We start from the raw sequence: 26,909 nt of genomic DNA, 5'->3' as shown, positions 1-26,909 counted from the left end.
GGGGAGATGCCTATGGGTCTGGGGGATGAAAGACCCCAGAGTCTTAAAGTGTCACTTAATCAGGATGTTTCTGAGCAGCAGATCCTGTTACTCATCCTGGATTTTCACACTTTGGGACAAAACTCCAGACGTTGCGTCCCCAGAAATGAGTGGCCCCTTTTTACTCAGCAGTGCTACCAAGCTGCTTACTGAGCATGCTCAGAGTTATCTGGGCTGGCTGTAGGATTTGCTCATGTGACATGGCAGGTTCTGATAGGAGGAAGATAATTCCTTGCCAATGGGATGAGGCTAATGTAACACTTCACAGGCCCTTGTCCTTAAAGAGGCCTGTAACCCTCATTCCTGTGGTTGTTGTTGTTGCTGTTACCTGATTTCTTCAAGCGGATAAGATCTAGTACAGTGGCTACGATTCCAGAACGCAAGGGGTTAAAAACATTGCAACAAGGAAACTTGCCCTGCTTCAGGATTTTGTTAGCCCTGGGGATTCCAGAACGAACCCCAAAGAATCAGAAAAGACTTTGCACTTTTTACAGAAAGATTGGACTGGCTATTTATTTGGAAATTTGCAAAAGGACTACATTTTAAAAGACAATCTTCTGGTGCTTTGCACCTTTCTGGTCATTATCCCCTGTTCCTATACCCGTAAGTGTAATTATTAAGTGTATTCTGCAGTTGTCGTGTGTTTGCCTATCAAGGAAATAAATCTCAGTTTATTTTGCTCAACTTGTTCTGCTCAATCAGGACCCACAAAATATAAATGTGTTATTAAGTGCGTCCATCGTGACAGAGAGGTCAGGGGGGAGCGACCCGACCACGCAGCGAGGTCAGGAGGGGGAGCGATCCAGCCACGCAGCGAGAGGCGAGGTCAGGGGGGAGCAACAAGACCACGCAGCGAGAGGCGAGGTCAGGGGGGGAGCGACGCGGCCACGCAGGGAGAGGAGAGGTCAGGGGGGGAGCAACCCGGCCACGCAAAGAGGTCAGGGGGGGAGCGACCTGGCCATGTAGGGAGAGGAGAGGTCAAGGGGGGAGCGACCCGGCCACGTAGGGAGAGGAGAGGTCAGGGGGGAGCGCCCCGGCCACGCAAGGAGAGGTCAGGGGGGGAGGAACCCGGCCTAGCGAGGAGAGGTCAGGGGGGAGCGACCCAGTCATGCAGCGAGGTCAGGGGAGAGGGACCCGGCCACGTGAGGAGAGGTCAGGGGGGGAGGGACCCAGCCACGCAGCGAGAGGAGAGGTCAGGGGGGTGGGGGGGAGCGACCCAGCCACGCAGCGAGAGGAGAGGTCAGGGAGGGAGCGACCCGGCCACGCAGCGAGGAGAGGTCAGGGGGGGGCACGCGTAGCCCAACACTGCGACCGGCACGCCACTCACAGCCCAACACCGCGAGCAACACGCCACTCACAGCCCAACATCGCGACCGACACGCCACTCACAGCCCAACACCGCGACCGACACGCCACTCGCAGCCCAACACCGGACCGACACGCCACTCGCAGCCCAACACCGGACCGGCACGCCACTCGCAGCCCAACACCACGACCGGCATGCCACTCACAGCCCAACACGCGACCGGCACGCCACTCTCAGCGCAACACCGGACCGGCACGGCACTCACAGCCCAACACCGAACCGACACGCCACTCGCAGCCCAACACCGGACCGGCACGCCACTCGCAGCCCAACACTGCGACCGGCACGCCACTCGCAGCCCAACACCGCGACCGGCACGCCACTCACAGCCCAACACCGGACCGACACGATACTCACAGCCCAACACCACGACCGGCACGCCACTCACAGCCCAACACCACGACTGGCACGCCACTCGCAGCCCAACACCGCGAGCAACACGCCACTCGCAGCCCAACACCGCGACCGGCACGCCACTCGCAGCCCAACACCGCGACCGGCACGCCACTCGCAGCCCAACACCGGACCGGCACGCCACTCACAGCCCAACACCACGACCGGCACGCCACTCGCAGCCCAACACCGGACCGGCACGCCACTCGCAGCCCAACACCACGACCGGCACGCCACTCACAGCCCAACACCGGACCGGCACGCCACTCGCAGCCCAACACCGCGAGCAACACGCCACTCGCAGCCCAACACCGCGAGCAACACGCCACTCGCAGCCCAACACCGCGAGCAACACGCCACTCGCAGCCAAACACCGCGAGCAACACGCCACTCGCAGCCCAACACCGCGAGCAACACGCCACTCGCAGCCCAACACCGCGAGCAACACGCCACTCGCAGCCAAACACCGCGAGCAACACGCCACTCGCAGCCCAACACCACGACCAACACACCAATCACAGCCCAACACCGCAAGCAACACGCCACTCGCAGCCCAACACCGCTAGCAACACGCCACTCGCAGCCCAACACCACGACCAACACGCCAATCACAGCCAACACCGCAAGCAACACGCCACTCACAGGAAAAGGAGCCGTCACTCCCGCTCTTAACGAGGTAGAGGCTGAAATATCCCACCAGGTCCTCCGGGAGGTCCAGCTTGGAGGTGACCGCCTGTGACAGAAGAGACATGCTGGGTGACCGGTGACACACTCTTCCTGGCAGCACACGGGATCCCCGGAGTGGCACAGAAGGGGGAACGTTTCCTCAGGTACATTTGCGATCAGAACAAAGTCTGCTGCATGTGATGATAAAGCCGGACCGTGCTCTAGCACCGGATATAGAGTCACACCGGACCGTGCTCTAGCACCGGATATAGAGTCACACCGGACCGCGCTCTAGCACCAGATATAGAGTCACACCGGATCGTGCTCTAGCACCGGATAAAGAGTCACGCCGGACCGTGCTCTAGCACCGGGGGATAGAGTAAAGCCAGACCGTGCTCTAGCACCGGATAAAGAGTCACGCCGGACCGTGCTCTAGCACCGGATAAAGAGTCACGCCGGACCGTGCTCTAGCACCGGGGGATAGAGTAAAGCCAGACCGTGCTCTAGCACCCAGGGATGAACAGGATCTCACGGGAGTGGGAGGGGAGAGTGGGAAGACTAGCAGAGACATAAGGGTGTATGAACGGGATCTCCCAGGGAAGACTAGCAGAGCCGTGAGGGTGTGTATGAACGGGATCTCCCAGGGAAGACTAGCAGAGACGTGAGGGCGTGTATGAACGGGATCTCCCAGGGAAGACTAGCAGAGCCGTGAGGGTGTGTATGAACGGGATCTCCCAGGGAAGACTAGCAGAGACGTGAGGGCGTGTATGAACGGGATCTCCCAGGGAAGACTAGCAGAGCCGTGAGGGCGTGTATGAACGGGATCCCCCAGGGAAGACTAGCAGAGATGTGAGGGTGTATATGAACGGGATCTCCCAGGGAAGACTAGCAGAGACGTGAGGGTGTATATGAACGGGATCTCCCAGAGAAGACTAGCAGAGATGTGAGGGCGTGTATGAACGGGATCTCCCAGAGAAGACTAGCAGAGATGTGAGGGTGTATATGAACGGGATCTCCCAGGGAAGACCAGCAGAGACGTGAGGGTGTGTATGAACGGGATCTCCCAGGGAAGACCAGCAGAGACGTGAGGGTGTGTATGAACGGGATCCCCCAGGGAAGACTAGCAGAGACGTGAGGGTGTATGAACGGGATCCCCCAGGGAAGACTAGCAGAGACGTGAGGGTGTATGAACGGGATCTCCCAGGGAAGACTAGCAGAGACGTGAGGGCGTGTACGAACGGGATCCCCCAGGGAAGACTAGCAGAGACGTGAGGGCGTGTACGAACGGGATCCCCCAGGGAAGACTAGCAGAGACGTGAGGGCGTGTACGAACGGGATCTCCCAGGGAAAACTAGCAGAGACGTGAGGGCATGTACGAACGGTATCTCCCAGGGAAGACTAGCAGAGACGTGAGGGCGTGTACGAACGGTATCTCCCAGGGAAGACTAGCAGAGACGTGAGGGTGTATGAACGGGATCTCCCAGGGAAGACTAGAAGAGACGTGAGGGTGTATGAGCGGGATCTCCCAGGGAAGACTAGCAGAGCCGTGAGGGCTTTTATGAACGGGATCTCCCCGGGAAGACTAGAAGAGACGTGAGGGTGTATGAGCGGGATCTCCCAGGGAAGACTAGCAGAGCCGTGAGGGCTTTTATGAACGGGATCTCCCAGGGAAGACTAGCAGAGATGTGAGGGTGTATATGAACGGGATCTCCCAGGGAAGACTAGCAGAGACGTGAGGGCGTGTACGAACGGGATCTCCCAGGGAAGACTAGCAGAGACGTGAGGGCGTGTACGAACGGGATCTCCCAGGGAAGACTAGCAGAGACGTGAGGGCGTGTACGAACGGTATCTCCCAGGGAAGACTAGCAGAGACGTGAGGGCGTGTACGAACGGTATCTCCCAGGGAAGACTAGCAGAGACGTGAGGGCGTGTACGAACGGTATCTCCCAGGGAAGACTAGCAGAGACGTGAGGGTGTATGAACGGGATCTCCCAGGGAAGACTAGCAGAGACGTGAGGGTGTATGAGCGGGATCTCCCAGGGAAGACTAGCAGAGACGTGAGGGCGTGTACGAACGGTATCTCCCAGGGAAGACTAGCAGAGACGTGAGGGTGTATGAGCGGGATCTCCCAGGGAAGACTAGCAGAGACGTGAGGGTGTATGAACGGGATCTCCCAGGGAAGACTAGCAGAGACGTGAGGATGTATGAACGGGATCTCCCAGAGAAGACTAGCAGAGATGTGAGGCCGTGTATGAACGGTATCTCCCAGGGAAGACTAGCAGAGACGTGAGGGTGTATGAACGGGATCTCCCAGGGAAGACTAGCAGAGACGTGAGGGTGTATGAGCGGGATCTCCCAGGGAAGACTAGCAGAGACGTGAGGGTGTATGAGCGGAATCTCCCAGGGAAGACTAGCAGAGACGTGAGGGTGTATGAGCGGGATCTCCCAGGTAACTGTCGGCGGCCCTTGAGGACGGCGCTTTGTAGAAATATCTGGATGTTACCGCCTGTGCCACCATACCCATGTGTAACGGTTAGTATGAACGTAATGAACGTAACCACTGGAACGGGTCAGTACTATAATCCCCCTCCCTAACGCATGATCACGTAGCACGCCGTACTCACTGCGCAGTGCTAAGCAGGGAGGCTGGCCGGGATATGGTAGGGTGTGTGAGCAGCTTGTACCCCCCATTGTAAGACACGGGGCCCCTCTTACCTCCAACACATCTTCTGTCTGGTCAGAGGAGAGGACGGTCACTAGGACCTTCTGCCCGTTGGAGAGGGATACCTCCAGCTGTACCTCCTCCGTGGGGATCTGCTGGGTCTCCTGGGGGATAGGAAGGCAGCAGTCAGGGCCTAATATAATATAATTATATATATATACACACACACACACGTGTGTTTGTTACACAGATCAGGGAGTCTTCCTTATAAATAAGGGGGGAGGGGGGTACACGTTAGCAGAAGTATTCATCCCCTACCAATGTCACAAGTTATTGAACTACAAATATATGCAATGTTTTGCAAAGTAACTATTTTTATTCTAAGCTACAAAGCTGTAGGGGTTAAACTGAGCACTGTTCTATGGGGAGGAGGGGGTTAAACTGGGTGCTGTTATATGGGGAGGAGGTTAAACTGAACGCTGTTATATGAGGAGGAGGTTAAACTGAACGCTGTTATATGAGGAGGAGGAGGAGGTTAAACTGAACACTGTTATATGAGGAGGTTAAACTGAACGCTGTTATATGAGGAGGAGGTTAAACTGAATGCTGTTATATGAGGAGGAGGTTAATATGGCGGTGAGAGAGTTAACAAGGCCAATAATAAAGGCATTATACCCGGCTGGTTAACCCTAAACCCTGTTGGGAGTGAAGGGGATAAAATGTATTATCCCCATAATCCCCTGTTGTCCCCTACACTATTATTTGCGTCCCTGTTTTGCAGCTCAGAAGTTAGCTGCCGTTAAAATGAATGACTGAAAATGTGCCCCTGGGGAATTGCGAGTGTCAGCTCTTCAACCCAATTGGGGTATATAACTGTTGGTATAATAAAGATGTATGGGGGTTTTATTGTTCCAGGAGTGCCAGCCAGCGGGGATGTGCCAGGCGTGCCAGCCAGCGGGGATGTGCCAGGCGTGCCAGCCAGCGGGGATGTGCCAGGCGTGCCAGCCAGCGGGGATGTGCCAGGCGTGCCAGCCAGTGGGGATGTGCCAGGCGTGCCAGCCAGTGGGGATGTGCCAGGCGTGCCAGCCAGCGGGGATGTGCCAGGAGTGCCAGCCAGCGGGGATGTGCCAGGCGTGCCAGCCAGCGGGGATGTGCCAGGCGTGCCAGCCAGCAGGGATGTGCCAGGCGTGCCAGCCAGCAGGGATGTGCAAGGCGTGCCAGCCAGCGGGGATGTGCAAGGCGTGCCAGCCAGCGGGGATGTGCCAGGAGTGCCAGCCAGCGGGGATGTGCCAGGCGTGCCAGCCAGCGGGGATGTGCCAGGCGTGCCAGCCAGCGGGGATGTGCCAGGCGGGCCAGCCAGCGGGGATGTGCCAGGAGTGCCAGCCAGTGGGGATGTGCCAGGCGTGCCAGCAAGCGGGGATGTGCCAGGAGTGCCAGCCAGCGGGGATGTGCCAGGAGTGCCAGCCAGCGGGGATGTGCCAGGCGTGCCAGCCAGCGGGGAAGTGCCAGGAGTGCCAGCCAGCGGGGATGTGCCAGGCGTGCTAGCCAGCAGGGATGTGCCAGCCAGCGGGGATGTGCCAGGCGTGCCAGCCAGCGGGGATGTGCCATGAGTGCCAGCCAGCGGGGATGTGCCAGGCGTGCCAGCCAGCGGGGATGTGCCAGGCGTGCTAGCCAGCGGGGATGTGCCAGCCAGCGGGGATGTGCCAGGCGTGCCAGCCAGCGGGGATGTGCCAGGAGTGCCAGCCAGCAGGGATGTGCCAGGCGTGCTAGCCAGCGGGGATGTGCCAGCCAGCGGGGATGTGCCAGGCGTGCCAGCCAGCGGGGATGTGCCAGGAGTGCCAGCCAGCGGGGATGTGCCAGGCGTGCTAGCCAGCGGGGATGTGCCAGCCAGCGGGGATGTGCCAGGCGTGCCAGCCAGCGGGGATGTGCCAGGAGTGCCAGCCAGCGGGGATGTGCCAGCCAGCGGGGATGTGCCAGGAGTGCCAGCCAGCGGGGATGTGCCAGGCGTGCCAGCAAGCGGGGATGTGCCAGGAGTGCCAGCCAGCGGGGATGTGCCAGGCGTGCCAGCCAGCGGGGATGTGCCAGGAGTGCCAGCCAGCGGGGATGTGCCAGGAGTGCCAGCCAGCGGGGATGTACCAGGAGTGCCAGCCAGCGGGGATGTGCCAGGCGTGCCAGCAAGCGGGGATGTGCCAGGCGTGCCAGCCAGCGGGGATGTGCCAGGAGTGCCAGCCAGCGGGGATGTGCCAGGCGTGCCAGCCAGCGGGGATGTGCCAGCCAGCGGGGATGTGCCAGGCGTGCCAGCAAGCGGGGATGTGCCAGGCGTGCCAGCCAGCGGGGATGTGCCAGGCGTGAGATGCAGGGACGATTTTACGGTAAACTGTTGTCGGGGTGTGTTTGGGTAGACAGGGGCCACTGTTGTGGGTTACCCCGAAACATGTACTCAGGAATCCCCCCAGATTCATGAGGACATGAGTAACACAGGTCACCGGACAAAATCCCCCCTTGAACGCAGTTTGCAGCTCACAGCCAAATCCCCCTGCTTCAGCACAAACCAGGGCAGTGAAACCGGGCAGGGAACTGGGTTACATTGCAGGTCCCGGGATATGCCCGAACCCCAGGACCCAGTGAGGGGTTCCGTAACTCGCTCACCAGGGATAAGGTGGAGAGAGTTGTACGGGTTACATTTTGAGTTAAAGCGTAGAGTGTCAGCTCCGCAGCCAACTGCAGTCCTGTGAATGTGTATAAAACTGAGGTTTGTTTTATTAAAATGGGGACATGGGGTTAATAAATACCCACACCTTACACAGGGTCCCTTGGATAAATGGGACATGACCCAAGTAATGCCCAGGTACCCCGAGTCCAGTTTAGGGGTTCAGGGGGGAAATCATATCATGTGTTAAATGTATGAATCATGGTAACAATGTTTTTGAATAAGGGAAAAGAGAACGGGTTTTAACCATCCCCCAAGCTTGATATGTTTGAAGGCATGTCAGAGGAAGTCATACATAGGAAGTATAGGGGGCTGCTCCGCTCAGCTTCAAAGGCCAGGACATAGAGGTGTCAAACCTTTTGTTAACAGACACATTTGGGATTCACCAGTACATTGAGTCATAATTTAAGTTCAGGACTTCTAAGGCATCACGTGGAGTTGACTACAATGTCTCCCCAGACATGCCGTAAGGTGTTTCTTGGGGGGGGGAGGAGGTGTGAACATTTTGGCCTGACAGATGTCTAGTTATGTGAGTGTCAAGTGGGGGAAGAGGACATTTTGTTGCACATGCTCAGTCACTGTTCTGAAGCCAGAGAGGCCAGGAGTTATCCACCTGGCAAAAGTATGTGAGTGGCCAGGGAGGAAATTCCTACGCCACAGATTGGCTACACATGTTAACAGATGGGACAAGGGAAGTTTAAAAAAAAGTCATGCAGTGAGCCAGAAAGTTAGATTCATCAGTTCCATCTAAGATTCATCTCAGCTTTACCAAGAGACGTCCAAGCGACAGCATCAGCGGTTCCGGAGTGTGAGGGGTTAACTACATCGTAACGAAGATTTGCACCCCTCTTCCAGAATTCGTGTGAGTGAAGGATTCTCGAACGAATCCTGTAAGGACATTACGAAAGATTTCCTTTTGGCGGAGATATAGGGCTGGCAAGTTGCGCCCCTAGCCAAGGACTGTCACAGGACTCAAACCGCGCACCCACTTGCATGCGTGCAGGGGTGCCCAGAGACTTTGATTCGTTCTGTTTCAAGACATTATATTTCGTTTCCCCATCCCAGTAAGTGTATATTGACTGTAATTGTGAAGTATTGTGTGTTTGTCTTAAAAGGAAATAAAATACAATTTATTTTACTCATCTTGTGTGCGCAGTCCAGAATCCCGGTATTAATTTGTTGGTAAGACCAGGTCTACCGTGACAGTTAAACTGAACGTTGTTATGAGGTTAAACTGAACGCTGTTATATGAGGGGGAGGAGGTTAAATATCAGCAAAGGGAATGTATAAAGTGACATGTACTGGTCGCATAAGTATTCACCCCTTAAGTTAGTACTTGGTATAAGCATATTTTGCAGCAATCACTGCCACAGGACTTTCGGGACCAGTCTCCAGCTTGGTACGGTAGGTTGGTGACATATTCGCCCATTGTTCACGGGATAATGGTTCCAGTTCTGATTAGTTGTTGGGGATCGTCTATGGACGGTAATCTTCAAGTCTCGCCATTAATGAAGTCCTGACTGTGACTGGGCCGCTCAGGAACATCCATTCTCTGACCCCCCGCCCCCAACGTGTGGGTTTGTGCTTCAGGTCATTGTCCTCCTGAAATGTGAATTCCCTCCCAGTGTCAGAGTCTGGGCTGAACTCAAACAGGATTTCCTCCAGGCTTCGCCTGTACTTTGCCCCACCCATTCTCCCCTCTACCCCGACCAGCTTCCCAGTCCCTGCTGAAAAGAAGCGTCCCCAGAACATGATACCGCCGCCACCATGCCGGACAGTTGGGATGGTGCTGACTGGGTGATGGGCCGTGTTGGGCTTGAGCCAGACGGAAAACTTGGAATTTAGACCAAAATGTAACATTGTGTCCAGGACATGAAAACGAGAGGTAACCCTCACTGTATTACTTCCTGATAGAAACGAGAGGTAACCCTCACTGTATTACTTCCTGATAGAAACGAGAGGTAACCCTCACTGTATTACTTCCTGGTCAAAACGAGAGGTAACCCTCACTGTATTACTTCCTGGTCAAAACGAGAGGTAACCCTCACTGTATTACTGCCTGATAGAAACGAGATGTAACCCCTCACTGTATTACTTACTGGTCAAAACGAGAGGTAACCCTCACGGTATTACTTCCTGGTCAAAACGAAAGGTAACCCTCACGGTATTACTTCCTGATAGAAACGAGAGGTAACCCTCACTGTATTACTTCCTGGTCAAAACGAGAGGTAACCCTCACGGTATTACTTCCTGGTCAAAACGAGAGGTAACCCTCACTGTATTACTTCCTGATAGAAACGAGAGGTAACCCTCACTGTATTACTTCCTGATAGAAACGAGAGGTAACCCTCACTGTATTACTTCCTGGTCAAAACGAGAGGTAACCCTCACTGTATTACTTCCTGATAGAAACGAGAGGTAACCCCTCACTGTATTACTTCCTGATAGAAACGAGAGGTAACCCTCACTGTATTACTTCCTGGTCAAAACGAGAGGTAACCCTCACGGTATTACTTCCTGGTCAAAACGAAAGGTAACCCTCACGGTATTACTTCCTGATAGAAACGAGAGGTAACCCTCACTGTATTACTTCCTGGTCAAAATGAGAGGTAACCCTCACGGTATTACTTCCTGGTCAAAACGAGAGGTAACCCTCACTGTATTACTTCCTGATAGAAACGAGAGGTAACCCTCACTGTATTACTTCCTGATAGAAACGAGAGGTAACCCTCACTGTATTACTTCCTGATACAACCGAGAGGTAACCCTCACTGTATTACTTCCTGATAGAAACGAGAGGTAACCCTCACTGTATTACTTCCTGGTCAAAACGAGAGGTAACCCTCACTGTATTACTTCCTGGTCAAAACGAGAGGTAACCCTCACTGTATTACTGCCTGATAGAAACGAGATGTAACCCCTCACTGTATTACTTCCTGATAGAAACGAGAGGTAACCCTCACTGTATTACTTCCTGATAGAAACGAAAGGTAACTCTCACTGTATTACTTCCTGGTCAAAACGAGAGGTAACCCTCACTGTATTACTTCCTGATAGAAACGAGAGGTAACCCTCACTGTATTACTTCCTGGTCAAAACGAGAGGTAACCCTCACAGTATTACTTCCTGGTCAAAACGAGAGGTAACCCTCACTGTATTACTTCCTGATAGAAACGAGAGGTAACCCTCACTGTATTACTTCCTGATAGAAACGAGAGGTAACCCTCACTGTATTACTTCCTGGTCAAAACGAAAGGTAACCCTCACGGTATTACTTCCTGGTCAAAACGAGAGGTAACCCTCACTGTATTACTTACTGGTCAAAACGAGAGGTAACCCTCACGGTATTACTTCCTGGTCAAAACGAAAGGTAACCCTCACGGTATTACTTCCTGATAGAAACGAGAGGTAACCCTCACTGTATTACTTCCTGGTCAAAACGAGAGGTAACCCTCACGGTATTACTTCCTGGTCAAAACGAGAGGTAACCCTCATTGTATTACTTCCTGATAGAAACGAGAGGTAACCCTCACTGTATTACTTCCTGATAGAAACGAGAGGTAACCCTCACTGTATTACTTCCTGGTCAAAACGAGAGGTAACCCTCACTGTATTACTTCCTGATAGAAACGAGAGGTAACCCCTCACTGTATTACTTCCTGATAGAAACGAGAGGTAACCCTCACTGTATTACTTCCTGGTCAAAACGAGAGGTAACCCTCACGGTATTACTTCCTGGTCAAAACGAAAGGTAACCCTCACGGTATTACTTCCTGATAGAAACGAGAGGTAACCCTCACTGTATTACTTCCTGGTCAAAATGAGAGGTAACCCTCACGGTATTACTTCCTGGTCAAAACGAGAGGTAACCCTCACTGTATTACTTCCTGATAGAAACGAGAGGTAACCCTCACTGTATTACTTCCTGATAGAAACGAGAGGTAACCCTCACTGTATTACTTCCTCATACAACCGAGAGGTAACCCTCACTGTATTACTTCCTGATAGAAACGAGAGGTAACCCTCACTGTATTACTTCCTGATAGAAACGAGAGGTAACCCTCACGGTATTACTTCCTGATAGAAACGAGAGGTAACTCTCACTGTATTACTTCCTGGTCAAAACGAGAGGTAACCCTCACTGTATTACTTCCTGGTCAAAACGAGAGGTAACCCTCACGGTATTACTTCCTGGTCAAAACGAGAGGTAACCCTCACTGTGTTACTTCCTGATAGAAACGAGAGGTAACCCTCACTGTATTACTTCTTGGTCAAAACGAGAGGTAACCCTCACTGTATTACTTCCTGATAGAAACGAGAGGTAACCCCTCACTGTATTACTTCCTGATACAACCGAGAGGTAACCCTCACTGTATTACTTCCTGATAGAAACGAGAGGTAACCCTCACTGTATTACTTCCTGATAGAAACGAGAGGTAACCCTCACTGTATTACTTCCTGATAGAAACAAGAGGTAACCCTCACTGTATTACTTCCTGATAGAAATGAGAGGTAACCCATTACTGTATTACTTCCTGATAGAAACGAGAGGTAACCCTCACTGTATTACTTCCTGATAGAAACGAGAGGTAACCCCTCACTGTATTACTTCCTGATAGAAACGAGAGGTAACCCTCACTGTATTACTTCCTGATAGAAACGAGAGGTAACCCCTCACTGTATTACTTCCTGATAGAAACGAGAGGTAACCCTCACTGTATTACTTCCCGATAGAAACGAGAGGTAACCCTCACTGTATTACTTCCTGGTCAAAACGAGAGGTAACCCTCACTGTATTACTTCCTGATAGAAACGAGAGGTAACCCCTCACTGTATTACTTCCTGATAGAAACGAGAGGTAACTCTCACTGTATTACTTCCTGATAGAAACGAGAGGTAACCCTCACTGTATTACTGCCTGGTCAAACGAGAGGTAACCCTCACTGTATTACTTCCTGATAGAAACGAGAGGTAACCCTCACTGTATTACTTCCTGATAGAAACCAGAGGTAACCCTCACTGTATTACTTCCTGGTCAAAACGAGAGGTAACCCTCACTGTATTACTTCCTGATAGAAACGAGAGGTAACCCTCACTGTATTACTTCCTGATAGAAACCAGAGGTAACCCTTACTGTATTACTTCCTGGTCAAAACGAGAGGTAACCCTCACTGTATTACTTCCTGATAGAAACGAGAGGTAACCCTCACTGTATTACTTCCTGATAGAAACGAGAGGTAACCCCTCACTGTATTACTGCCTGGTAACACGTTATAAACAAATAGAAAAACAAAGTATTTCATGGTGAATACTTTTTCACCTACGATTTGCAGAGGACTTATTTTGTCCACTAGTTCGAAAAACCGTAAGCAACAAGTCCAAGAACTTGGCAAAGCAAGCGAGAAAGTGGTGTTCAACGAGTGCCGACGAGTACGGAAAGTAACAACGGGTGGGAACCTCTTGTATGAAATCAAAAAGAACACAAAGACGGGCGGGATTTGTAACAAACAAGACAATTCTGCAAGGCAACCTTCCACTGGGTCTCCAGAGGAACGTTTTCTGCCAGTGTATCCTGCTCACGTGGGCTTGTGAAACGTGGATCCTAACTCCAAAGGTAATTCAGAAGCTTCAGACAACGCAAAGTAGTATGGAGAGAAGTATTTAAACATATAAAACACACAACTATCCTATATACAGTGCAAAATATATCCAATCTCTGTGAAAAGTGCACTTACATAAACAAATGTCCAAGTGAAAATGTCCCGCAAAGTAAGTCCACTTTGGAGAAAGTATCCACAGGTTAACTTGATCCAGATGATAGTTGTGTCTCGTCACACGGTTTGTATTTAGAAGTTGGCTCTGTGTTTTCTTTATTCATGGAGAGAAGTATGCTGGGTATTACCCGAAGAGACAGGAAGAAGAATGAATGGGTTTGAAACTAAACAAGTCTGTGACAAGTGTGAGTGTGAAGAAATTAAAATGGCGGTGGGATGGACATATCCCAAGACGAAATTACTATTGTTGGACAAAATATGGAATGCAACTGGATTCATAGATATATTAAAAGACCAAGATGACAGCCAAAAGTAAGATGGGAGGATGGCATGAGGGAAGTTGTGGGAGCGACGTGGACAAGAGAGGCTGTAACCGCAGGACCTGGGAGATTACTGGGGAGACACGGGCTGGAGAGGATGGGATGAGGGAATGTGTGGGAGCGACGTGGAGGAGAGGCTGTAACCGCAGGACCTGGGAGATCACTGGGGAGGCTTCATCCAGCAGTGGGGAGACACGGGCTGGAGAGGATGGGATGAGGGAATGTGTGGGAGCGACGTGGAGAAGAGAGGCTGTAACCGCAGGACCTGGGAGATTACTGGGGAGACGCGGGCTGGAGAGGATGGGATGAGGGAATGTGTGGGAGCGACGTGGAGGAGAGGCTGTAACCGCAGCACCTGGGAGATCACTGGGGAGGCTTCATCCAGCAGTGGGGAGACACGGGATGGAGAGGATGGGATGAGGGAATGTGTGGGAGCGACGTGGAGAAGAGAGGCTGTAACCGCAGGACCTGGGAGATCACTGGGGAGGCTTCATCCAGCAGTGGGGAGACACGGGCTGGAGAGGATGGGATGAGGGAATGTGTGAGAACGACGTGGAGAAGAGAGGCTGTAACCGCAGCACATGGGAGATCACTGGGGAGACTTCAACCAGCAGTGGGGAGACACGAGCTGGAGAGGATGGGATGAGGGAATGTGTGGGAGCGACGTGGAGAAGAGAGGCTGTAACCGCAGCACCTGGGAGATCACTGGGGAGACTTCATCCAGCAGTGGGGAGACACGGGCTGGAGAGGATGGGATGAGGGAATGTGTGGGAGTGACGTGGAGAAGAGGGGCTGTAACCGCAGGACATGGAAGATCACTGGGGAGACTTCGTCCAGCAGTGGGGAGACACGGGCTGGAGAGGATGGGATGAGGGAATGTGTGGGAGCGACGTGGAGAAGACGCTGTAACCGCAGCACCTGGGAGATCACTGGGGAGACTTCATCCAGCAGTGGGGAGACACGGGCTGGAGAGGATGGGATGAGGGAATGTGTGGGAGCGACGTGGAGAAGAGAGGCTGTAACCGCAGGACCTGGGGGATCACTGGGGAGGCTTCATCCAGCAGTGGGGAGACACGGGCTGGGGAGGATGGGATGAGGGAATGTGTGGGAGCGACGTGGAGAAGAGAGGCTGTAACCGCAGCACCTGGGAGATCACCGGGGAAACTTCATCAAGCAGTGGGGAGACACGGGCTGGAGAGTATGGGATGAGGGAATGTGTGGGAGCGACGTGGGGAAGAGAGGCTGTAACCGCAGGACCTGGGAGATCACTGGGGAGACTTCATCCAGCAGTGGGGAGACACGGGCTGGAGAGGATGGGATGAGGGAATGTGTGGGAGCGACGTGGAGAAGAGGCTGTAACCGCAGGACATGGAAGATCACTGGGGAGACTTCATCCAGCAGTGGGGAGACACGGGCTGGGGAGGATGGGATGAGGGAATGTGTGGGAGCGACGTGGAGAAGAGAGGCTGTAACCGCAGGACCTGGGAGATCACTGAGGAGGCTTCATCCAGCAGTGGGGAGACACTGGCTGGAGAGGATGGGATGAGGGAATGTGTGGGAGCGACGTGGAGAAGAGAGGCTGTAACCGCAGGACATGGAAGATCACTGGGGAGGCTTCATCCAGCAGTGGGGAGACACGGGCTGGAGAGGATGGGATGAGGGAATGTGTGGGAGCGACGTGGAGAAGAGGCTGAAACCGCAGGACATGGAAGATCACTGGGGAGACTTCATCCAGCAGTGGGGAGACACGGGCTGGGGAGGATGGGATGAGGGAATGTGTGGGAGCGACGTGGAGAAGAGAGGCTGTAACCGCAGGACATGGAAGATCACTGGGGAGACTTCGTCCAGCAGTGGGGAGACACGGGCTGGAGAGGATGGGATGAGGGAATGTGTGGGAGCGACGTGGAGAAGAGAGGCTGTAACCGCAGGACATGGAAGATCACTGGGGAGACTTCATCCAGCAGTGGGGGGACACAGGCTGGAGAGGATGGGATGAGGGAATGTGTGGGAGCGACGTGAAGAAGAGAGGCTGTAACCGCAGGACCTGGGAGATCACTGGGGAGACTTCATCCAGCAGTGGGGGGACACGGGCTGGAGAGGATGGGATGAGGGAATGTGCGGGAGCGACGTGGAGAAGAGAGGCTGTAACCGCAGCACCTGGGAGATCACTGGGGAGGCTTCATCCAGCAGTGGGGAGACACGGGCTGGAGAGGAGGGGATGAGGGAATGTGTGGGAGCGACGTGGAGAGGCTGTAACCGCAGCACCTGGGAGATCACCGGGGAGACTTCATCAAGCAGTGGGGAGACACGGGCTGGAGAGGATAGGATGAGGGAATGTGTGGGAGCGACGTGGGTAAGAGAGGCTGTAACCGCAGGACCTGGGAGATCACTGGGGAGGCTTCATCCAGCAGTGGGGAGACACGGGCTGGAGAGGATGGGATGAGGGAATGTGTGGGAGCGACGTGGAGAAGAGAGGCTGTAACCGCAGGACATGGAAGATCACTGGGGAGACTTCGTCCAGCAGTGGGGAGACACGGGCTGGAGAGGATGGGATGAGGGAATGTGTGGGAGCGACGTGGAGAAGAGAGGCTGTAACCGCAGGACATGGAAGATCACTGGGGAGACTTCATCCAGCAGTGGGGGGACACAGGCTGGAGAGGATGGGATGAGGGAATGTGTGGGAGCGACGTGGAGAAGAGAGGCTGTAACCGCAGGACCTGGGAGATCACTGGGGAGACTTCATCCAGCAGTGGGGGGACACGGGCTGGAGAGGATGGGATGAGGGAATGTGCGGGAGCGACGTGGAGAAGAGAGGCTGTAACCGCAGCACCTGGGAGATCACTGGGGAGGCTTCATCCAGCAGTGGGGAGACACGGGCTGGAGAGGAGGGGATGAGGGAATGTGTGGGAGCGACGTGGAGAGGCTGTAACCGCAGCACCTGGGAGATCACCGGGGAGACTTCATCAAGCAGTGGGGAGACACGGGCTGGAGAGGATGGGATGAGGGAATGTGTGGGAGCGACGTGGGTAAGAGAGGCTGTAACCGCAGGACCTGGGAGATCACTGGGGAGGCTTCATCCAGCAGTGGGGAGACACGCGCTGGAGAGGATGAGGTACAGATACACACTTTTCACATAGCCCATTATACACTGGGACAGCTTCCATTGCCCCTGTTAAACCCTGCCATTTATTTCTTATTTTTGCCACCTCTTTCACGGCGGGTATGCGCTTATTTTATCACCGATGTCTCCCAGTTCACCTTTCTTACACCGGTTTCTGTGGCCGAATCCGTGGGGCAATGAATTCCTGGCAGCATTGTGACGTATACAACCCTGCAGCTCCATGGTTAAGGAGTCCCTGAATGTAAGAGGCGTCATTGTACCATACAGTGAGAAGCGCAGAGAACACTGGCAGGAAGAGGTCTCTGGTCTGAAGAGCTTACAATCTTCTGTAGTTACTGTAGATAAGTACTCAGGCTAGTCTAACCACCCCCCCCACTCCCACCCTAGAACTCAGTGTGCTTCCCTGCGAGGGTCTGCAAGGTGGCACCGGCACCTCACTGGCAGGGAGGGGGTTAATCTTTCAAAAACGCCATGTACGAGACCCCCCCCCCCCCCCGAGTGATGCCCTCTTATCACACAGGACGCGGGCTACCCCCGAGGCGCTCCCCGGTACTGACCTGCTGGGACCTGCGCAGGAAGCTGTTGAACGTTTCGCTGGCTCCTAGCACCGGGTCTTGCCGCACTGTGGGCGAGAACGGACATCTCAGGCTCCGCTTCCCAGGGTACAGTGCACGGGGCTCAATTCCGGTCCTCAAGCCCCCACAACAGGTCAGCTTTTCAGGATATCCCTGCTTCAGCACAGGTGGCTCCATCAGTCCCTGCTCCACTACAAGTGGCTCAATCAGAGGCTCAGTGTGCTGAAGCTGGGATATTGTGAAAGCCTGACCTGTTGGGGGGGGCTTGAGGACTGGAGTTCAGCCCCTTGGTATAGTGCATTAAAAAGCAATTAATTACATCACTGATTGCCTCTTTGAGGCGCCTACATAGCGGCCCCAATAACAAACACGTTACCTTACACAGTAACCATGTCCCTTATTTATTCTTATTTCCACGTGTACATCCCACGTACCGGCAAAGTACAGGAGGGGACTGTGACGGTGAAGGGGTTAACCAGGCTCCCACAAAGGTTCAGCCCACTGGGTTACCCCTGGTCCATGTGTTGAGGTCCTAGAGTGTCAGCTCTTGGACCCAGATGTCCTAAATGCATTACTGTGACTGTGTGCAAATTATGCGACATTAAAGATTTCTGTGATTCGCCTTTCCTGGGGTGCTGGGACCGGGAGATTTCTAGGCTGTAAGTTTCAGGGTTAGTTTGTCAGAGAAAGTCTTTACAGGATGTGGCTATGTATCGGGGTTCCAGAGTTACAGAATGTGTCTATGTATCGGGGTTCCGGAGTTACAGAATGTGCCTATGTATCGGGGTTCCGGAGTTACAGAATGTGCCTATGTATCGGGGTTCCGGAGTTACAGAATGTGTCTATGTATCGGGGTTCCGGAGTTACAGAATGTGCCTATGTATCGGGGTTCCGGAGTTACATAATGTGTCTATGTATCGGGGTTCCGGAGTTACAGAATGTGTCTATGTATCGGGGTTCCGGAGTTACAGAATGTGCCTATGTATCGGGGTTCCGGAGTTACAGAATGTGTCTATGTATCGGGGTTCCGGAGTTACATAATGTGTCTATGTATCGGGGTTCCGGAGTTACATAATGTGTCTATGTATCGGGGTTCCAGAGTTACATAATGAGTCTATGTATCGGGGTTCCAGAGTTACATAATGTGTCTATGTATCGGGGTTCCGGAGTTACAGAATGTGTCTATGTATCGGGGTTCCGGAGTTACAGAATGTGTCTATGTATCGGGGTTCCGGAGTTACAGAATGTGTCTATGTATCGGGGTTCCGGAGTTACAGAATGTGTCTATGTATCGGGGTTCCGGAGTTACAGAATGTGTCTATGTATCGGTGTTCCGGAGTTACAGGGTGTGTCTATGTATCGGGGTTCCGGAGTTACAGAATGTGTCTATGTATCGGGGTTCCGGAGTTATGGGATACCCCAGGAATTGGATCCGGGAATCAAGTGAGATATAGCCAAACTCTGACTCTGAAAACGTTCTTACGACTCACCACCAGGATTCCTGCTGCAGCATAATCCCGACAAGGTAAGCGGGCATGAAGGGGTTAATGTATACCTGCAACCATACAGGGGATACCTAGTATAAAGGGGGATAGCCCACTACATGCCCAGGTACCCTGAACCTGGTATAGGGGTTCAGGGGATGCTCCAGTTAAAAGCTAAGAGTGATTTCTTGTGTGTAAAAAGTTTTAAAGCCATTTCTAGAGTGTGCCAAGAATGAGGCTAGTGCGGGTATGCAATATATACCCTCACTCCATCCCTGACACCAGAGCGGGACGTACACATCTTTATCACACAAGATACAGGGACCAGTATATTGTATTAAAGAGTTATAATTAATAGGTATATGTACTGATAACCTGTAAATGATCTGTGGGATTTCCAGGTCATGGATTCCAAGGGCCCAGATAACTACCAAGCTTGGTGCCTCTGTGTCTCTGCGGAGTCCGGAGTTGAAAGCCTCAGGGAGGCCAAGGTGTTAGAACAGGAGGGGTACTGCAGTTCTGCTTGAGTACCTGCATCCTGGGCTAACACAGGGCTATCCGGCCACCATTTGCCAGAACTCAGACTCTGTGGAGCCGGGACAGCGGGTGGGCTCAGTATGCAAAGAGGCAGAGGTGCCAGGTTGGCGCATGCCCCTTTGCAGAGTGAGAAAAGGTGCCCTCCCGGCTTTACAATACAGGCAAATCGGTGATTGGCTGGCAGGAGAATTCCCACGCACTGATAGGCTGTAGAGGTTTGTGAATGGGACACTGAAACCCATAAGAAACCTTGCAGCCAATCAGAAGCAGAGATTCCAAGTGCCAAACCAACAACGGCAAATTCGAAGATGCTCTGTAAGGAATAGAAGTGAGCCGGCGTCAGGAATTTTGAGTGAGAACATTTTCTACGTCCCACTTTTTGAGAACGTAGCGGTCGCGTCTGGCATTGCACCGAAATCAGTTCCAGGATTAGGTGAGTACCTCCCGGTCATTGCAAAGGGCTCCTACAGAGGTCATTGTTGTGAATTTATTTGAAAGAAGATTTTATTCATTAGCCCCGTTCCCAGTAAGTGTGTTAACCCTGTAAATTGTGTTACATTGTGTCTGTCTTTTCCTGAAATAAATGACAGTTTATTTTACCTCCTTGCTTTGCTCAATCCTATGATCCTGATATAAAAAGGTGTTAATAAACCCGGTCTCCCGTGACAGGGGCGTATTACAGAGCACATGATGGGCGTGTGACCAAGTATCACATGCACCGCTGCGTGTGCCAGAGAGATGCGGTGTAACCATATATATCTAATACTGTATATACGTCCCATATCTCCCTGCAGGAAGAGGAACATACACCATGTCCCATATCTCCCTGCAGGAAGAGGAACAGACCCGGCGTGCCATATCTCCCTGCAGGAAGAGGAACAGACACCATGTCCCATATCTCCCTGCAGGAAGAGGAACAGACACCATGTCCCATATCTCCCTGCAGGAAGAGGAACAGACACCATGTCCCATATCTCCCTGCAGGAAGAGGAACAGACACCATGTCCCATATCTCCCTGCAGGAAGAGGAACAGACACCATGTCCCATATCTCCCTGCAGGAAGAGGAACAGACACCATGTCCCATATCTCCCTGCAGGAAGAGGAACAGACACCATGTCCCATATCTCCCTGCAGGAAGAGGAACAGACCCCGCGTGCCATATCTCCCTGCAGGAAGAGGAACAGACCCCGCGTGCCATATCTCCCTGCAGGAAGAGGAACAGACCCCGCGTGCCATATCTCCCTGCAGGAAGAGGAACAGACCCCGCGTGCCATATCTCCCTGCAGGAAGAGGAACAGACCCCGCGTGCCATATCTCCCTGCAGGAAGAGGAACAGACCCCGCGTGCCATATCTCCCTGCAGGAAGAGGAACATACACCATGTCCCATATCTCCCTGCAGGAAGAGGAACAGACCCCGCGTGCCATATCTCCCTGCAGGAAGAGGAACAGACCCCGCGTGCCATATCTCCCTGCAGGAAGAGGAACAGACCCCGCGTGCCATATCTCCCTGCAGGAAGAGGAACAGACCCCGCGTGCCATATCTCCCTGCAGGAAGAGGAACAGACCCCGCGTGCCATATCTCCCTGCAGGAAGAGGAACATACACCATGTCCCATATCTCCCTGCAGGAAGAGGAACAGACCCCGCGTGCCATATCTCCCTGCAGGAAGAGGAACAGACCCCGCGTGCCATATCTCCCTGCAGGAAGAGGAACATACACCATGTCCCATATCTCCCTGCAGGAAGAGGAACAGACCCCGCGTGCCATATCTCCCTGCAGGAAGAGGAACAGACCCCGCGTGCCATATCTCCCTGCAGGAAGAGGAACATACCCCGCGTGCCATATCTCCCTGCGGGAAGAGGAACAGACCCGGCGTGCCATATCTCCCTGCAGGAAGAGGAACAGACCCCGCGTGCCATATCTCCCTGCAGGAAGAGGAACAGACCCCGCGTGCCATATCTCCCTGCAGGAAGAGGAACAGACCCCGCGTGCCATATCTCCCTGCGGGAAGAGGAACATACCCCGCGTGCCATATCTCCCTGCGGGAAGAGGAACAGACCCCGCGTGCCATATCTCCCTGCGGGAAGAGGAACATACCCCGCGTGCCATATCTCCCTGCAGGAAGAGGAACAGACCCCGCGTGCCATATCTCCCTGCGGGAAGAGGAACAGACCCGGCGTGCCATATCTCCCTGCAGGAAGAGGAACAGACCCGGCGTGCCATATCTCCCTGCAGGAAGAGGAACAGACCCCGCGTGCCATATCTCCCTGCAGGAAGAGGAACAGACCCCGCGTGCCATATCTCCCTGCGGGAAGAGGAACATACCCCGCGTGCCATATCTCCCTGCGGGAAGAGGAACATACCCCGCGTGCCATATCTCCCTGCGGGAAGAGGAACAGACCCCGCGTGCCATATCTCCCTGCGGGAAGAGGAACAGACCCCGCGTGCCATATCTCCCTGCGGGAAGAGGAACAGACCCGGCGTGCCATATCTCCCTGCAGGAAGAGGAACAGACCCCGCGTGCCATATCTCCCTGCAGGAAGAGGAACAGACCCCGCGTGCCATATCTCCCTGCAGGAAGAGGAACAGACCCCGCGTGCCATATCTCCCTGCGGGAAGAGGAACAGACCCCGCGTGCCATATCTCCCTGCAGGAAGAGGAACAGACCCGGCGTGCCATATCTCCCTGCAGGAAGAGGAACAGACCCGGCGTGCCATATCTCCCTGCAGGAAGAGGAACAGACCCCGCGTGCCATATCTCCCTGCGGGAAGAGGAACAGACCCCGCGTGCCATATCTCCCTGCAGGAAGAGGAACAGACCCGGCGTGCCATATCTCCCTGCAGGAAGAGGAACAGACCCCACGTGCCATATCTCCCTGCGGGAAGAGGAACAGACCCCGCGTGCCATATCTCCCTGCAGGAAGAGGAACAGACCCCGCGTGCCATATCTCCCTGCAGGAAGAGGAACAGACCCCGCGTGCCATATCTCCCTGCAGGAAGAGGAACAGACCCCGCGTGCCATATCTCCCTGCAGGAAGAGGAACAGACCCGTCGTGCCATATCTCCCTGCAGGAAGAGGAACAGACCCCGCGTGCCATATCTCCCTGCAGGAAGAGGAACAGACCCCGCGTGCCATATCTCCCTGCAGGAAGAGGAACAGACACCATGTCCCATATCTCCCTGCAGGAAGAGGAACAGACCCCGCGTGCCATATCTCTCTGCAGGAAGAGGAACAGACCCCGCGTGCCATATCTCCCTGCAGGAAGAGGAACAGACCCGGCGTGCCATATCTCCCTGCAGGAAGAGGAACAGACCCCGCGTGCCATATCTCCCTGCAGGAAGAGGAACAGACCCCGCGTGCCATATCTCCCTGCAGGAAGAGGAACAGACCCCGCGTGCCATATCTCCCTGCAGGAAGAGGAACAGACCCCGCGTGCCATATCTCCCTGCAGGAAGAGGAACAGACCCCGCGTGCCATATCTCCCTGCAGGAAGAGGAACAGACCCCGCGTGCCATATCTCCCTGCAGGAAGAGGAACAGACACCATGTCCCATATCTCCCTGCAGGAAGAGGAACAGACCCGGCGTGCCATATCTCCCTGCAGGAAGAGGAACAGACCCCGCGTGCCATATCTCCCTGCAGGAAGAGGAACAGACACCATGTCCCATATCTCCCTGCAGGAAGAGGAACAGACCCCGCGTGCCATATCTCCCTGCGGGAAGAGGAACAGACCCGGCGTGCCATATCTCCCTGCAGGAAGAGGAACAGACCCCGCGTGCCATATCTCCCTGCAGGAAGAGGAACAGACCCCGCGTGCCATATCTCCCTGCAGGAAGAGGAACAGACCCGGCGTGCCATATCTCCCTGCAGGAAGAGGAACAGACCCGGCGTGCCATATCTCCCTGCAGGAAGAGGAACAGACCCCGCGTGCCATATCTCCCTGCAGGAAGAGGAACAGACCCCGCGTGCCATATCTCCCTGCAGGAAGAGGAACAGACCCCGCGTGCCATATCTCCCTGCGGGAAGAGGAACAGACCCGGCGTGCCATATCTCCCTGCAGGAAGAGGAACAGACCCGGCGTGCCATATCTCCCTGCAGGAAGAGGAACAGACCCCGCGTGCCATATCTCCCTGCAGGAAGAGGAACAGACCCGGCGTGCCATATCTCCCTGCAGGAAGAGGAACAGACCCCGCGTGCCATATCTCCCTGCAGGAAGAGGAACATACACCATGTCCCATATCTCCCTGCAGGAAGAGGAACAGACCCGGCGTGCCATATCTCCCTGCAGGAAGAGGAACAGACCCCGCGTGCCATATCTCCCTGCAGGAAGAGGAACAGACCCCGCGTGCCATATCTCCCTGCAGGAAGAGGAACAGACCCCGCGTGCCATATCTCCCTGCAGGAAGAGGAACAGACCCCGCGTGCCATATCTCCCTGCAGGAAGAGGAACATACACCATGTCCCATATCTCCCTGCAGGAAGAGGAACAGACCCCGCGTGCCATATCTCCCTGCAGGAAGAGGAACAGACCCCGCGTGCCATATCTCCCTGCAGGAAGAGGAACAGACACCATGTCCCATATCTCCCTGCAGGAAGAGGAACAGACCCCGCGTGCCATATCTCCCTGCAGGAAGAGGAACAGACCCGGCGTGCCATATCTCCCTGCAGGAAGAGGAACAGACCCGGCGTGCCATATCTCCCTGCAGGAAGAGGAACAGACCCCGCGTGCCATATCTCCCTGCAGGAAGAGGAACAGACCCGGCGTGCCATATCTCCCTGCAGGAAGAGGAACAGACCCCGCGTGCCATATCTCCCTGCAGGAAGAGGAACAGACACCATGTCCCATATCTCCCTGCAGGAAGAGGAACAGACCCGGCGTGCCATATCTCCCTGCAGGAAGAGGAACAGACCCGGCGTGCCATATCTCCCTGCGGGAAGAGGAACATACCCCGCGTGCCATATCTCCCTGCAGGAAGAGGAACAGACCCCGCGTGCCATATCTCCCTGCGGGAAGAGGAACATACCCCGCGTGCCATATCTCCCTGCAGGAAGAGGAACAGACCCCGCGTGCCATATCTCCCTGCGGGAAGAGGAACAGACCCCGCGTGCCATATCTCCCTGCAGGAAGAGGAACATACCCCGCGTGCCATATCTCCCTGCAGGAAGAGGAACAGACCCGGCGTGCCATATCTCCCTGCAGGAAGAGGAACAGACCCCGCGTGCCATATCTCCCTGCGGGAAGAGGAACAGACCCGGCGTGCCATATCTCCCTGCAGGAAGAGGAACAGACCCGGCGTGCCATATCTCCCTGCAGGAAGAGGAACAGACCCCGCGTGCCATATCTCCCTGCAGGAAGAGGAACAGACACCATGTCCCATATCTCCCTGCAGGAAGAGGAACAGACCCGGCGTGCCATATCTCCCTGCAGGAAGAGGAACAGACCCGGCGTGCCATATCTCCCTGCAGGAAGAGGAACAGACCCCGCGTGCCATATCTCCCTGCGGGAAGAGGAACAGACCCCGCGTGCCATATCTCCCTGCAGGAAGAGGAACAGACCCCGCGTGCCATATCTCCCTGCAGGAAGAGGAACAGACCCCGCGTGCCATATCTCCCTGCGGGAAGAGGAACAGACCCGGCGTGCCATATCTCCCTGCAGGAAGAGGAACAGACCCCGCGTGCCATATCTCCCTGCAGGAAGAGGAACAGACACCATGTCCCATATCTCCCTGCAGGAAGAGGAACAGACCCGGCGTGCCATATCTCCCTGCAGGAAGAGGAACAGACCCGGCGTGCCATATCTCCCTGCAGGAAGAGGAACAGACCCCGCGTGCCATATCTCCCTGCGGGAAGAGGAACATACCCCGCGTGCCATATCTCCCTGCAGGAAGAGGAACATACCCCGCGTGCCATATCTCCCTGCAGGAAGAGGAACAGACCCGGCGTGCCATATCTCCCTGCAGGAAGAGGAACAGACCCCGCGTGCCATATCTCCCTGCGGGAAGAGGAACAGACCCCGCGTGCCATATCTCCCTGCAGGAAGAGGAACAGACCCGGCGTGCCATATCTCCCTGCAGGAAGAGGAACAGACCCCGCGTGCCATATCTCCCTGCGGGAAGAGGAACATACCCCGCGTGCCATATCTACCTGCAGGAAGAGGAACATACCCCGCGTGCCATATCTCCCTGCAGGAAGAGGAACAGACCCGGCGTGCCATATCTCCCTGCAGGAAGAGGAACAGACCCCGCGTGCCATATCTCCCTGCGGGAAGAGGAACAGACCCCGCGTGCCATATCTCCCTGCAGGAAGAGGAACAGACCCCGCGTGCCATATCTCCCTGCAGGAAGAGGAACAGACCCCGCGTGCCATATCTCCCTGCGGGAAGAGGAACAGACCCCGCGTGCCATATCTCCCTGCAGGAAGAGGAACAGACCCCGCGTGCCATATCTCCCTGCAGGAAGAGGAACAGACCCCGCGTGCCATATCTCCCTGCAGGAAGAGGAACAGACCCCGCGTGCCATATCTCCCTGCGGGAAGAGGAACAGACCCGGCGTGCCATATCTCCCTGCAGGAAGAGGAACAGACCCCGCGTGCCATATCTCCCTGCAGGAAGAGGAACAGACCCCGCGTGCCATATCTCCCTGCAGGAAGAGGAACAGACCCCGCGTGCCATATCTCCCTGCAGGAAGAGGAACAGACCCCGCGTGCCATATCTCCCTGCAGGAAGAGGAACAGACCCCGCGTGCCATATCTCCCTGCAGGAAGAGGAACATACACCATGTCCCATATCTCCCTGCAGGAAGAGGAACAGACCCCGCGTGCCATATCTCCCTGCAGGAAGAGGAACAGACCCCGCGTGCCATATCTCCCTGCAGGAAGAGGAACAGACCCCGCGTGCCATATCTCCCTGCAGGAAGAGGAACAGACCCCGCGTGCCATATCTCCCTGCAGGAAGAGGAACAGACCCCGCGTGCCATATCTCCCTGCAGGAAGAGGAACAGACCCCGCGTGCCATATCTCCCTGCAGGAAGAGGAACAGACCCCGCGTGCCATATCTCCCTGCAGGAAGAGGAACAGACCCCGCGTGCCATATCTCCCTGCAGGAAGAGGAACAGACCCGGCGTGCCATATCTCCCTGCAGGAAGAGGAACAGACCCCGCGTGCCATATCTCCCTGCAGGAAGAGGAACAGACCCGGCGTGCCATATCTCCCTGCAGGAAGAGGAACAGACCCGGCGTGCCATATCTCCCTGCGGGAAGAGGA

At 54.6% G+C, this 26,909-nt stretch overlaps 1 protein-coding gene across 1 annotated transcript in view; it reads right to left on the bottom strand.

Moving 5' to 3' along the window:
• SNX17 (sorting nexin 17) overlaps positions 1-26,909 on the bottom strand; it is a 61,623-nt gene that overhangs the window by 20,504 nt on the left and 14,210 nt on the right. Inside the window, exons 4-6 of the mRNA XM_075581539.1 lie at positions 17,609-17,673; positions 5,180-5,290; positions 2,441-2,531 (exon numbers count right to left, since the gene is read on the bottom strand). Of these exons, the coding sequence (XP_075437654.1) occupies positions 2,441-2,531; positions 5,180-5,290; positions 17,609-17,673 (267 nt within the window). The remainder of the gene's footprint in view (positions 1-2,440; positions 2,532-5,179; positions 5,291-17,608; positions 17,674-26,909) is intronic.

This window comes from Ascaphus truei, unplaced genomic scaffold (genome assembly GCF_040206685.1).
Source record: "Ascaphus truei isolate aAscTru1 unplaced genomic scaffold, aAscTru1.hap1 HAP1_SCAFFOLD_1395, whole genome shotgun sequence".
Classification (NCBI taxonomy): Eukaryota; Metazoa; Chordata; class Amphibia; order Anura; family Ascaphidae; genus Ascaphus; species Ascaphus truei.
The sequence above is the reverse complement of the archived record's forward strand: the minus strand, read 5'-3'. Positions and strand labels throughout refer to the sequence as shown.